Source organism: Melanotaenia boesemani, chromosome 18 (assembly GCF_017639745.1).
Source record: "Melanotaenia boesemani isolate fMelBoe1 chromosome 18, fMelBoe1.pri, whole genome shotgun sequence".
Classification (NCBI taxonomy): Eukaryota; Metazoa; Chordata; class Actinopteri; order Atheriniformes; family Melanotaeniidae; genus Melanotaenia; species Melanotaenia boesemani.
The window spans coordinates 21,732,097-21,746,138 of NC_055699.1; the positions used below are offsets into that span (position 1 = coordinate 21,732,097).

Below are 14,042 nucleotides of genomic sequence, written 5' to 3' on the forward strand. Positions count from 1 at the left end.
TGTGATAAAGAATCTTATTAAACATTCCCAACTGTATTCCCTCCATTTCTGTGAACTAGTGCATTTCCAAAGGAATGACCACGTCGTTGTCCATTCCTCCTCACTTATATTTAACCCTCCTTCCTGCTCCTACTTTCTCCTCATGTATGTAGATGAGTGTGTTTTAAGATTTAACAATCCCCGGTATATACCTGAAATTATTCTAACATTGCCTCTGAGTTTTATGCTTTTCTAAATAATTGTAACAGATGCACCCTGGTCTCGGTTACCTCTTTAACTTTGTATGAATATGATGCTGAACTTGCAGGTATCTGTAAAAATCTTGTTTCTCAAAAAGATATTTCTCTTTGAGTGAATCAAAACTTAACATGGTCGCTCCTTTCATCACCTGACATAGAGACATTTTTCCTTTAGATTTCCAGTCTTTAAATCTTGCATCTAGTTTATTTGGTGTAAAATCTTAATAATATGTAAGCCATTTCAGAAGTATGACATCATCTTCTAATTTGAATTCTTTTATAACAATTTTCCACATTTTAAGGGTCTATTTCACCGAAGGATTATCAATACAGTTTATGTAACTTTACTGTCAGCTAGAATTGTCTGTATCGGGGTAGCACACATTTAATGGATTTCCACGGGGCATGATATGATGGATTCCACCAGCATATGATTGCTCTCATCTGTGCTGCAAAAAAGTAGTCCCTTAGAGAGGGTAAACCCCACCCTCCTTTATCTTTACTTAGCTGTAAAGTTTTTAATCTAATCCTTGTTTTCTTCCTTGCCATATGTATCTGGAAATGATTTTTTTCCTATTGGCTCAGATTAATTTCTATCGGTAGAATAAGTATAATAATCTTGGTAATATTTTCATTTTGACAGATTCCAATGTTGAACTAAAACTGAACTAAAGGGATTAAATTCCATCTTGTCAAATAATTTTTCATGTTTTTATGTACAGGCAAGTTGTTGTATTCAAATAGTCTTGTGGAGTCTCTTGGAATATTAATATCCAGGAACTTAATGGAGTCAGTATGCCACACTAAAGCATGCTTACTTTTTATTTCTTCTGATGGGCAATAATTGAGTCTTTTCTATATTTAACCTGTATCCTGATAACTCCCCATATTGTTCAAATAAGCTCATCAGTTTTGGCAGAGAGTGTGTTTGTGGCACATCTAAAATAAGGTAACCACATTTATTTAAGATTTTATTTGTAATGATATATATATATATCAGTGGCGGCTGGCCAGCAGGGGGCGCTGGGGCGCCGCCCTCACCTACAAAGAGTCCATATTCCTGGTTACTACACAATTAAAAAAAACAAACTGTTAGGAATAATTTCGGATGAAGATATGTGTAAAATAATGTATTTTTTTTAGCTTTTTGTGCATGTTAAGCGCATTACACAGTGTTTCTTTTTAATGATTTTTCATTGAACAACACTTCCTGGTTGCGGGGGCGCCGGTCAAATGAATCCCTATTGTCAGCCTCAAACTTTTGACTAAAACGTCACTGGAGGCTGCGTTTTGATTGGTTCGTTAAAAATCTGCTTGGGGCGCAGCTCGGTGCGCCCCGGATACGCCCACTTTTCATCGTCAGCCAATTAGAATAGTTGAATTATGTTGCTTCAGTGTGTTTGGACAATGTCATGGTCAATTATACACTCCTGTATTTTAAGCCAGTGTGACGTACATCCGTAGTAGCAGAGTGAGTTGGAGACGAGTCTGTAGTAGCGAATTAATTCTGTAAAATATTTACAAGAGCACCCATTTTCAAGATGTTCTCTCGAGGAGCAAAAGAGGATAAAGGAGCTCGGGGCTGACCAGCCTGATCTGCAAGTACAGCAACAAAGCGGCGACCGCGGAAGAGCTTATACCCGGGCTTTTTCCCGCTCTTACTCTGAAAAACGGAGTTGGCTTGCCGGTTGCGCCGTGAGTAACGCCTTTTTCTGCTTCCCTTGTCTGCTGTTTGAAAGTGTCGGCACCACCGAAACGTTGTGGACAAGCCATACACAGACTTCGTTTTTCTTTTCTTCCTAACTCTGTAACTGTATTGAAATTAAAGTGGCTAAGTTTTAAGTGTCAACTTTCCAAGAAAATTTGCGCCCCCCTAAAAAAAATTGTCATCAGCCGCCACTGATATATATATATATATATATATAATATATATATATATATAATATATATATATATATATATATATATATATATATATATATATATGTGCTTATCTAAACCTTCCACAATGCCTCTAAATACGTGGCTAAAATATATTTTTAAATCTATCTTTCTTGTCATTAGGTTGGAAACCAGGGATGTTTTTTTTTTTTTACATAATTTTCCACAATTATCTACATCACTTAGAAGAAAGTCTGTTTATCCTCTTTTTATAAAGGTTTTATGTTTTTCTTTATTTTAAAACCTAAAAATGGAAATAAAAATGTGGTTCTTCAAAAATAACAATCCTTTGGTGGCTCTTCATTAAAATATATATATTAAGTTGCCTCTTTAAAAAGTCTCGTAACATTTGCAGCTCTAAACAAGTTTTATTTAGCTGGCTGAGGGAAAAATGGCTCTTTGGATTGGAAAGGCTGCAGATTCCTGCACTAAACACATAAACAGATTTAGCAGCAGGTTTCTCTTTAAACAGCAACAGTTAAAGTATTTCTTAATATATATAAAATCAAATATTTATGAGAAAGAAGGATGAATTGTTCAGGATTTACTAACTAGAAGGTAAAAAGTCAGCAGGATGAATTTAAAGCTGTGAAGCTGCTTCCTTCTAAACACAGAAGGAACAATATGTGATGAATATCAGCATCAGGTGAACAGACAGAAAGCAGGATTAGAATCTCACAGCTTCTAGATGGTGAGGAGAGAGAAATATTCACTATATGCACAATAACTTCCATCCATGCACCTTCAGTGCTTCATTATCCAGATTTCTGGATATAATTTCTCTAACCTTTCATTCTTAGCTTGTGTTGTGAATTCTCCAAGTGACGGACTTGTGTTCTTATTCTGAAGGAAGCGTTTTACATTGTAGTAGTTAGAGTAGCTCCGCTTCCGGTTCACCACGTAGGTCATACGATGTGTTCAGCGCCTTAATGCAGTCCTTGATGATAAACTGCCTACAACAGCCTACCCTGCTTACCCTGCCTTCCATTACCTTTCCCTGCTGTTCCTGTTGCCTGTACATACTGTTCACCTGCGTGCCCACGGCTGTAATCCTGTATCTGCATGTTCTTAAGTAAAGTGTTAAATCTTCTTGGATGACTCGTTAGCTTTCTAACCGAAGCCCTGCATCGGTCGGTAACAGTCCTGAATCAGCAACCGGGAGTCGTAACTTCCCCACAGCTTGACTGTTTAGTTTAACACCTCTGAACCTGCAGCCTCCACTACTGGGAGTTAAGGGGTTAACATCTCGTTTCCAGGTGTAGCGTCAGGTCTGTAGATGTAACTGTAAACATGTGTGGTATCCACAGAAAGTAAGAATCTCAGCTAACAGCCCAAATTTAAAGATTTCTGCAACATTTCTTTTAATTTCTAATGTTTTTGTTGTTGCTGTTTTAGAATTCAATATAAAAACATGATTCATCAACTTCTATTCCTGAAGACTGAAATATTTTTCAGACAAACAAACATTGTGGTTGTGATTCAGCTCCATATTTCTTATCTGCTGTTTCTCAACCTACATTCACACACAAGCTCTTCACACCAACTCTGTGTTGTGAATAAATAAAGCAGAAGAAACAAACACAGCAGGTAAACAGAACAGCATTTATCTCCAGTGATGGAGCATCCCTGCCTCTCTCCTTCATGGCTGTTCAGTAATCATCCTTTGTGTCTGTGTTTGGATCACCTGCACAGGGTCGTAGCAGTTCACCTTCTCAGCTTCTCTTTGGCTGCAGAGCTATGAAACACTGACTCTGCTCCACATTTTCACACATTTCTCACCTGATGGAAAGCTGCTCACACACTCTCACAACTTCCTTCCATCCACTGTTACCTAGCAACAAGTTAGGTCATAGCTTAACTTTATTTCATTTTATCAATCAAGTTATTTTTCTTCAGATAAATTCTTCTTTGTATTTTACTTAAATCCACTTAACAGGAATATCTGTTTCAGTGTGAACTGACCTTGTGTAACAGAGATCATTTTAATGAAATGAAAATCAACTGAGAATTATTTCTGTTCAATTATTAGTGTGATGAGGTTTTTGGGTGGAATATGTCGTTATTAATGCATGTGAGTGAAGATAACTGCTGCTGGGATGAAAAGTGTTTTCTAATCAAGTCAAAGATACTTCATTTCTATCAGTGATGGTGGAGAGTTGCTTCATATCAGCTGATTAATTATTACTTGATCATTATTTCATCCATAGATATTCACTAATGCTCAACGTCTAGAAGCATCAGTCAGTGATTATATATTTGTTTCTGTCTGACAGAATCAAAGTCTTTTGCTTTTATTTAATAAATCGTCATTTCATGAACTAAACCACTGAAGAAGAAAACAGACTTTACGTTGAAGACCAGAACAACTTTTACATGGTATTAATCTCAATAAACAAATAAAACATGGTGTCTGACCTCAGAGTCTCCAGTCTGCAGTGTGGACTCTCCAGAAATCCACAAACATCTTTAACAGCAGACGTCATGTTGTTGTTGTTGTTGCTCAGGTCCAGTTCTATTAGATGGGATGGGTTGGACTTCAGAGCTGAGGTCAGTGAAGCACAGCTGATCTCTGACAAACTGCAGCTCTTCAGTCTGAATAAAGAATAAAAGCTGTGAGCTGAAGCCAACAGGATGCAGGTTAAAACAGTCAAACAGAAGCAGAGAAGAAGAGTTCTCATTAATATTAATGACAACATGCTGCAGCTTCAATAAAGACGTAGTGACTTCAATCAGAGTGAGTTCTCTCACCGACAGACATGACTCTGATTCTACCGGCTGAACTGGATGAAAAAAGACTCCAGAGTCTGATAATGGTGACAGGACACACACACTGAAACACATGTTTCCAACACTGCAGATGTGAGCGACAGCAGATTGTCAGCTTGGTGTAAACGGCCTGTTAATGAAACCAAACACTGGACTAATTAGCACATCAGTCCAGATGTTGGTGATCAAAGCTGTTTCTGGATGGAGATTAACTGGGTCACAATGTTTCTTTACATAGAAACTCAAACTAAAAGTCAAGTTTGGATCTTTGAAAAAAACTGAGTTTAAAATAAAAACAAATGCAGCAAAACTTCATTTCAGTTAATTTCAGTTTGAGATATTTTTATAAACATGTTTTACTTTAAATCTTAATCGTTAAATTCTTGTTTTTATACTTTATATTTTTTTCTTTCAGTTTCAGATTTTCTGTTTTCAGATTCAGATTTTTATTTTCACTTTAAACTTTTGTCTCTGATCTGGGGTCTCATTTATAAAACTGTGCGTAGGATTCTTACTAAAAGTGTACTTACGCCCAAAACCGGAAGTTGGCGTACGCCATAAAATATTCTGATTTATAAAACCGTGCGTACGCACAGGTGCAAGCAATTTCCCCTTTATAAATCACACTCGTCCTTGACGTTTGCGCAGGTGAATTTGGCTCATGTTCCGCCCACTACACACCCACTTTCCACCATAAATGGTCAATGCAAAGTACCTCAGCGTGTATTAAAATGAGCCAGCTGATCCATGTTGTGATCCATGAACAACGGCAACCGCAGGGAAGCGAACCAAAAAACGCAACTTCACAGAGGCAGAAATCGATGCATTAGTGAGTGAGGTGGAGAGTCGAAAAATTATTTTGTTTGGTAGCCACAGTAGTGGCGTGACAAATAAGAGTAAGTGTCGTGAGTGGCAACACATAGTTACCTCAGTTAACTCTGTGAGCGGGACAGAGCGGACCATGGCGAGATCAAAAAGAAACCATCAATGAACTGAAGGAAATCAGAACAACACTGCATAATTTGTGTGACATTATGTTCGACATTTCAAACACATTAAAAGAGCTTGTGAAAAAGTGAACCTTATTGTCTGCTTAATCGCTGCATGACCTCCTCACGGAGCCGTGCCCCGTGTTGGAACTCCCTGTGTCTGGGAGGGGGCTGTGGGTGAGGGTCGGCATTCCGAGGAGGGGGGAGGCCAGGAGGTAGTTGGATGTCGTGCCTCAGTGCCAGGTTGTGCAGCACGCCACACGCCCTCACGATCCTGCGCACCTTTTGGGGATGGTACAATAATCTACCCCCTGACGCATCCAGACACCGCCACCGGCATTTTAAAAGGCCGATGGCGCGCTCTACAGTTGAGCGCGCACGGGAGTGAGCGGTATTGAACAGGGTCTCCTCTGCGCTCTGGGGGTTTGGGAAGGGGGTCAGGAGCCAGCGCCGGAGGGGGTAGCCACTGTCCCCTGCATTTCAATGAAACAGTGCATCAGTGGTCTGCATCTGGCTAAGCTGGTTGTCAATATAAAGTTATTGTCTTACCAAGAAGCCAGCCATCACGTACAGCGCCTGCCTGCAGTCTCTTCTCTACACTGCTTTGCGCTAGGATGTAAGAGTCATGTGTAGAGCCAGGCCATCGTGCAACTACATTTGTCAACATCATGTTGGATTGACATATGACTTGAACATTGATAGTATGCACATGCTTCCTATTGACATACATGAATTCATCGACATATGGGGCCCTTATAGCAATATGAGTGCAGTCAATTGCGCCGATTACATTAGGAAAACCGGACATTGCTGCAAATTGCCTTTTAATGTCGGCCTGTTCTCCTGCAATATAGAGAAATTGGATGTGGAAGAGTGTAGCAGGACGCATAGACAGCGGAGACGGGTTATGAACTCTTGCCGGGTTGAAGTCATGCACGCTGACCAGTGAGCCGAAATCACATCTGCGGTCATACAGCCAGAGCGCAAAATTAATTGGAGACATGGTGACAGGACCCCACGCTGCCACAAGAGGACTCTGGATGCAGTGTGTTGTTAATTCCCCACCTCTCCATCTGTGTCGCCAATTCCCCCAGCCTCCAAAACCAGCGTACGCATGGGTCAGAGCTGCCGTGAAAGACCGCACATTTTCACGTCAAGTTTGTTTTTTATAAATCACAACCTTTGCGTGAAAAGAGGCGTACGCCAGTTTCAGGCCCCATTTTGTGCGTACGCAACGGTTATAAATGAGACCCCTGAGCTGTAGGACGTCATCTGACAGAGGTGTTGAATCCTGAGTGACAGAATAACAGAGGAGGATGAAGGGACTCCCCCTATAATGCTGCCTTCAGGAAACCTGGGAATTACAATGATTTCTTTCATACTTCCTTTATTCAAATGACTGTCTTTGTGGCACTTCTACAATAGGGTTACCACGTTTATTTAAGATTTTATTTGTAATGATATATATATATATATACATATATATATATATATATACATACATATATATATATATATATACATACATATATATATATATATACATACATACATATATATATATATATATATATACATACATATATATACATACATATATATACATATATATATATATATATATATATATATATATATATATATATATATATATATATATATATATACATACATATATATATATATATACATACATATATATATATACATACATATATATATATATATATATATATATATATATATGTATATGTGGTTATCTAAACCTTCCACAATGCCTCTAAATACGTGGCTAAAATATATTTTTAAATCTATCTTTCTTGTCATTAGGTTGGAAACCAGGGATGTTTTTTTTTTTTTACATAATTTTCCACAATTATCTACATCACTTAGAAGAAAGTCTGTTTATCCTCTTTTTATAAAGGTTTTATGTTTATCTTTATTTGAAAACCTAAAAATGGAAATAAAAATGTGGTTCTTCAAAAATAACAATCCTTTTGTGGCTCTTCATTAAAATATATATATTAAGTTGCTTCTTTACAAAATCTCGTAACATTTGCAGCTCTAAAGTAGTTTTATTTAGCTGGCTGAGGGAAAAATGTCTCTTTGGATTGGAAAGGCTGCAGATTCCTGCACTAAACACATAAACAGAATTAGCAGCAGTTTTCTCTTTAAACAGCACCAGTTAAAGTATTTCTTAATATATATAAAATTTAATATTTATGAGAAAGAAGGATGAATTGTTCAGGATTTACTAACTAGAAGGTAAAAAGTCAGCAGGATGAATTTAAAGCTGTGAAGCTGCTTCCTTCTAAACACAGAAGGAACAATATGTGATGAATATCAGCATCAGGTGAACAGACAGAAAGCAGGATTAGAATCTCACAGCTTCTAGATGGTGAGGAGAGAGAAATATTCACTATATGAACAATAACTTCCATCCATGCACCTTCACTGCTTCATTATCCAGATTTCTGGATATAATTTCTCTAACCTTTCATTCTTAGCTTATGTTGTGAATTCTCCAAGTGACGGACTTGTGTTCTTATTCTGAAGGAAGCGTTTTACATTGTAGTAGTTAGAGTAGCTCCGCTTCCGGTTCACCACGTAGGTCATACGATGTGTTCAGCGCCTTAATGCAGTCCTTGATGATAAACTGCCTACAACAGCCTACCCTGCTTACCCTGCCTTCCATTACCTTTCCCTGCTGTTCCTGTTGCCTGTACATACTGTTCACCTGCGTGCCCACGGCTGTAATCCTGTATCTGCATGTTCTTAAGTAAAGTGTTAAATCTTCTTGGATGACTCGTTAGCTTTCTAACCGAAGCCCTGCATCGGTCGGTAACAGTCCAGAATCAGCAACCGGGAGTCGTAACTTCCCCACAGCTTGACTGTTTAGTTTAACACCTCTGAACCTGCAGCCTCCACTACTGGGAGTTAAGGGGTTAACATCTCGTTTCCAGGTGTAGCGTCAGGTCTGTAGATGTAACTGTAAACATGTGTGGTATCCACAGAAAGTAAGAATCTCAGCTAACAGCCCAAATTTAAAGATTTCTGCTGCATTTCTTTTAATTTCTAATGTTTTTGTTGTTGCTGTTTTAGAATTCAATATAAAAACTTGATTCATTAACTTCTATTCCTGAAGACTGAAATATTTTTCAGACAAACAAACATTGTGGTTGTGATTCAGCTCCATATTTCTTATCTGCTGTTTCTCAACCTACATTCACACACAAGCTCTTCACACCAACTCTGTGCTGTGAATAAATAAAGCAGAAGAAACAAACACAGCAGGTAAACAGAACAGCATTTATCTCCAGTGATGGAGCATCCCTGCCTCTCTCCTTCATGGTTGTTCAGTAATCATCCTTTGTGTCTGTGTTTGGATCACCTGCACAGGGTCGTAGCAGTTCACCTTCTCAGCTTCTCTTTGGCTGCAGAGCTATGAAACACTGACTCTGCTCCACATTTTCACACATTTCTCACCTGATGGAAAGCTGCTCACACACTCTCACAACTTCCTTCCATCCACTGTTACCTAGCAACAAGTTAGGTCATAGCTTAACTTTATTTCATTTTATCAATCATGTTATTTTTCTTCAGATAAATTCTTCTTTTATTTTACTTAAATCCACTTAACAGGAATATCTGTTTCAGTGTGAACTGACCTTGTGTAACAGAGATCATTTTAATGAAATGAAAATCAACTGAGAATGATTTCTGTTAAATTATCAGTGTGATGAGGTTTTTGGGTGTAATATGTCGTTATTAATGCATGTGAGTGAAGATAACTGCTGCTGGGATGAAAAGTGTTTTCTAATCAAGTCAAAGATGCTTCATTTCTATCAGTGATGGTGGAGAGTTGCTTCATATCAGCTGATTAATTATTACTTGATCATTATTTCATCCATAGATATTCACTAATGCTCAACGTCTAGAAGCATCAGTCAGTGATTATATATTTGTTTCTGTCTGACAGAATCAAAGTCTTTTGTTTTTATTTAAAAAATCATCATTTCATGAACTAAACCACTGAAGAAGAAAACAGACTTTACGTTGAAGACCAGAACAACTTTTACATGGTATTAATCTCAATAAACAAATAAAACATGGTGTCTGACCTCAGAGTCTCCAGTCTGCAGTGTGGACTCTCCAGAAATCCACAAAGATCTTTAACAGCAGACGTCATGTTGTTGTTGTCGCTCAGGTCCAGTTCTATCAGATGGGATGGGTTGGACTTCAGAGCTGAGGTCAGTGAAGCCCAGCTGGTCTCTGACAACCAGCAACTCTTCAATCTGAATAAAGAAAAAAGCTGTGAGCTGAAGCCAACAGGATGCAGGTTAAAACAGTCAAACAGAAGCAGAGAAGAAGAGTTCTCATTAATATTAATGACAACATGCTGCAGCTTCAATAAAGACGTAGTGACTTCAATCAGAGTGAGTTCTCTCACCGACAGACATGACTCTGATTCTACCGGCTGAACTGGATGAAAAAAGACTCCAGAGTCTGATAATGGTGACAGGACACACACACTGAAACACATGTTTCCAACACTGCAGATGTGAGCGACAGCAGATTGTCAGCTTGGTGTAAACGGCCTGTTAATGAAACCAAACACTGGACTAATTAGCACATCAGTCCAGATGTTGGTGATCAAAGCTGTTTCTGGATGGAGATGAACTGGGTCACAATGTTTCTTTACATAGAAACTCAAACTAAAAGTCAAGTTTGGATCTTTGAAAAAAACTGAGTTTAAAATAAAAACAAATGCAGCAAAACTTCATTTCAGTTAATTTCAGTTTGAGATATTTTTATAAACATGTTTTACTTTAAATCTTAATCGTTAAATTCTTGTTTTTATACTTTATATTTTTTTCTTTCAGTTTCAGATTTTCTGTTTTCAGATTCAGATTTTTATTTTCACTTTAAACTTTTGTCTCTGATCTGAGCTGTAGGACGTCATCTGACAGAGGTGTTGAATCCTGAGTGACAGAATAACAGAGGATGAAGGGACTCCCCCTATAATGCTGCCTTCAGGAAACCTGGGAATTACAATGATTTCTTTCATACTTCCTTTATTCAAATGACTGTCTTTGTGGCACTTCTACAATAGGGTTACCACGTTTATTTAAGATTTTATTTGTAATGATTTTGTGACCATATCAGTTCTAGGTGTTTTATGTTAAAGTGAGGGGAAAATTTGTTTTCCGTGTTGTTGCTCTGGGAACAGTAAAGGGGAACTTTGTTCCGCTTTTTACGTTTCCTTACCTGTCCTCTTTCACCTGCTGAAAACAGGTCAGTAAACCCCTCTAAAGAACATATAATTTTGGTATTAAATATTATTCAATGTAATTTGTATCGGTTAATGTCAGGTTTTCGGTTTTGTTTGGGAGTAAGTTTGTTGAGTAGCCGCCATGTTCACCTCGTGCGTTGCAAGTTGCACGAGAAAGAGAGAGAGAGAGAGAGAGAGAGAGAGAGAGAGAGAGAGAGAGAGATTAGGTGCACTTTGAAGACTCCTGTGCACACATGGTGTTTCACATGGTGAGTTTACATCAGGGGTGTCAAACTCAAATACACAGCGGGCCAAAATGAAAAAATTGGAACAGGTTGAGGCCCATTTTTACTGCATTAGTGATAAATACTTGAATAATAAATTCAGAAATTACAATTTTTAAAATTCACAATTTTTTTGCAGTTGACATAACATTAAAAACACACATCTTACTGACTCTTCATTAATAGACATTACAATCTGACGGTAAGCCAACGCAGGATCCTCCAGCAGCAGTCTGGTCATGAAACAGAAGTGAACGTCGTCTGCTCTGAATACAGCTGGGAGCTGCTGCTGCAAGAAGACCAAGCCTCCTATGAGTGCTTTTGGACGGCGGAGGGGTCTGCACAGCACCCGCTCCTCATTGGGAAGAGTAAACTACGTTCATTCACGTCAGTATCAAAAGCCTCGTTTCCACTGAGCGGTTCGGTTCGGGCCGGTACGGTCCGGTATGCTATTTTGTGTGTTTCCATCATAAAATGGGTCCATACAACCGAACCATACCGCACCATTTCAGGACCTCCTTCAGTTGTAGGTCCATAGGAACATTTCTATGGTACGGTTAAGGCGGAAGTACTGGCAACACCGATGAAATCTATTGATTGGCAGACAGAAAAACGTCACTGCCCACGACAAAAGCAGGCGCAACACAAACAACGCTGCTGTTCAGTTTGTGGTTCAGTTGCATTTTGTATTTGGCCGTCGGAACGATACCAGAAAAAGTCGCTAGATTTGTTGCTAGTTGCTTTTTGTAAAGTCAATAGAGGGGTCTGAAAACTCGCTAAAAAAAGTTGGCAACACTGAGGAATAGGGCTGCAACTAATGACTATTCTGATGATCGATTAGTCACCAACTATTAAAACGATTAGTCGACCAATCGGATTATGTATCTCATGATTATTATAAATGGCTCTTATTTCACTTTCAGCTTTTAGATCTTGCATGAGATTGTTATGTAAGTCCGACGTGCCTCCACTTTAAATGTTTGAGCATTGCAGAAGTACTTCCGTTGTACGCAAGGTCCACTTTACAAATCTCACATGTATTTAATTTATTTTATAAGTTTAACATGAAGTTATCCCAGACTTTTGATGTCCTCTGCCACCGTTTTGCTGCCTAGTCCGCCATATTTTTGCCCTGGCAGACTTTGTTGCTCATGTGCAACTCTCAGCAGAGATAGGATTAGAAGACGATGTCTATGAAGGTAAAAATGTGCCAGCAGTCACCTTTCATACACACCAAAGAGCGTATTCACTTGATCTTAATGTAATTCTTTATACATTTTGTTAGAGCATATGTTTGTTTACTCCTAAAACACACAATGTGGTAGTCAAAACGATGGTTAATGAAGCGATAGCTGCCAAGACGTCCGACAAGAGAAACTCTGGAGACGTTGGTCTCACAACCATTCACTCTGATTGGCTCAACTATTAATGACCCACGTTGGGCTCACAACCATTCACTCTGATTGGTTAAGCCCCGAACACCCCCCCCCCCCCCCCTCTGCTCTCACGTCTTCAGACACAAGTTAGTTTTGGCACAAATATCTCGCAAGGAATGAGTCAAAAGTCAGGCCACAGTTTTATCACGCTGTGACTCGCGAGAGCACATTTGTGACTTGCAGCAGCAGATTCAGGAAGTTGTAATCGCTAAGTTGAAGTTGTAAAGCAAAATGAACACTTGAAAAAAAATTTAATTACAAGTAAACTATGGAAGATAATTTGTCAGATGGACTATATTTTCTCTGTAACTTCAAATTCAGTTCACATGTGTGTGAGTTTTCTTTACAGCAGAACATTTTGACATACAAGTTCAGATTTTTGATGCACAACTTCTCACATTGTATTCTACAAGTTTTCACATCAAATCTACAAGTTTGTTCATTTTGGCACATTTTTACCTTCATAATGTCTCACTCTGCAGTTTTTTTCTTTATCTTTTTTTGCCGACAATAGTCGATGGCTAAAGTCGTTGTCGTCTATATTTATTGTTGACTATTGTCAACAACGTCAATGAATCATTGCAGCCCTACTGAGGAATAATAAATTTCCCAAAGTCCCGTCGCTTTCCATGCATAAGCCATTCACAGTGGTCGTTTGTCCCAGCTCACACGCACATTGGCTGTCGTCTTCTTCGTTGGTGTTCGTCTCCTTTTCTCGTATTGAAGTTAGTTTAAGTCGGCAAACCAGCAGATAATTTACGTATTACTATGAACTACTGGGCTGAAGAGAGGAGCAGAGGTTTGTTAGTGACGAAATAAATTAAATTATAACTACTATAAGAAAAAGGCCAAACACATAAACAGATTTAGCAGCAGTTTTCTCTTTAAACAGCAACAGTTAAAGTATTTCTTAATATATATAAAATCAAATATTTATGAGAAAGAAGGATAAAATGTTCAGGATTTACTAACTAAAAGGTAAAAAGTCAGCAGGATAAATTTAAAGCTGTGAAGCTGCTTCCTTCTAAACACAGAAGGAACAATATGTGATGAATATCAGCATCAGGTGAACAGACAGAAAGCAGGATTAGAATCTCACAGCTTCTAGATGGTGA

General features: G+C 38.4%; 1 protein-coding gene across 1 annotated transcript in view; it reads right to left on the reverse strand.

The window, feature by feature from the left end:
• LOC121628724 (NACHT, LRR and PYD domains-containing protein 12-like) overlaps positions 1–14,042 on the reverse strand; it is a 2,607,341-nt gene that overhangs the window by 246,625 nt on the left and 2,346,674 nt on the right. The window contains exons 27-28 of the mRNA XM_041967976.1: positions 10,057–10,230; positions 4,596–4,772 (exon numbers count right to left, since the gene is read on the reverse strand). Coding sequence (XP_041823910.1) covers positions 4,596–4,772; positions 10,057–10,230 — 351 coding nt within the window. The remainder of the gene's footprint in view (positions 1–4,595; positions 4,773–10,056; positions 10,231–14,042) is intronic.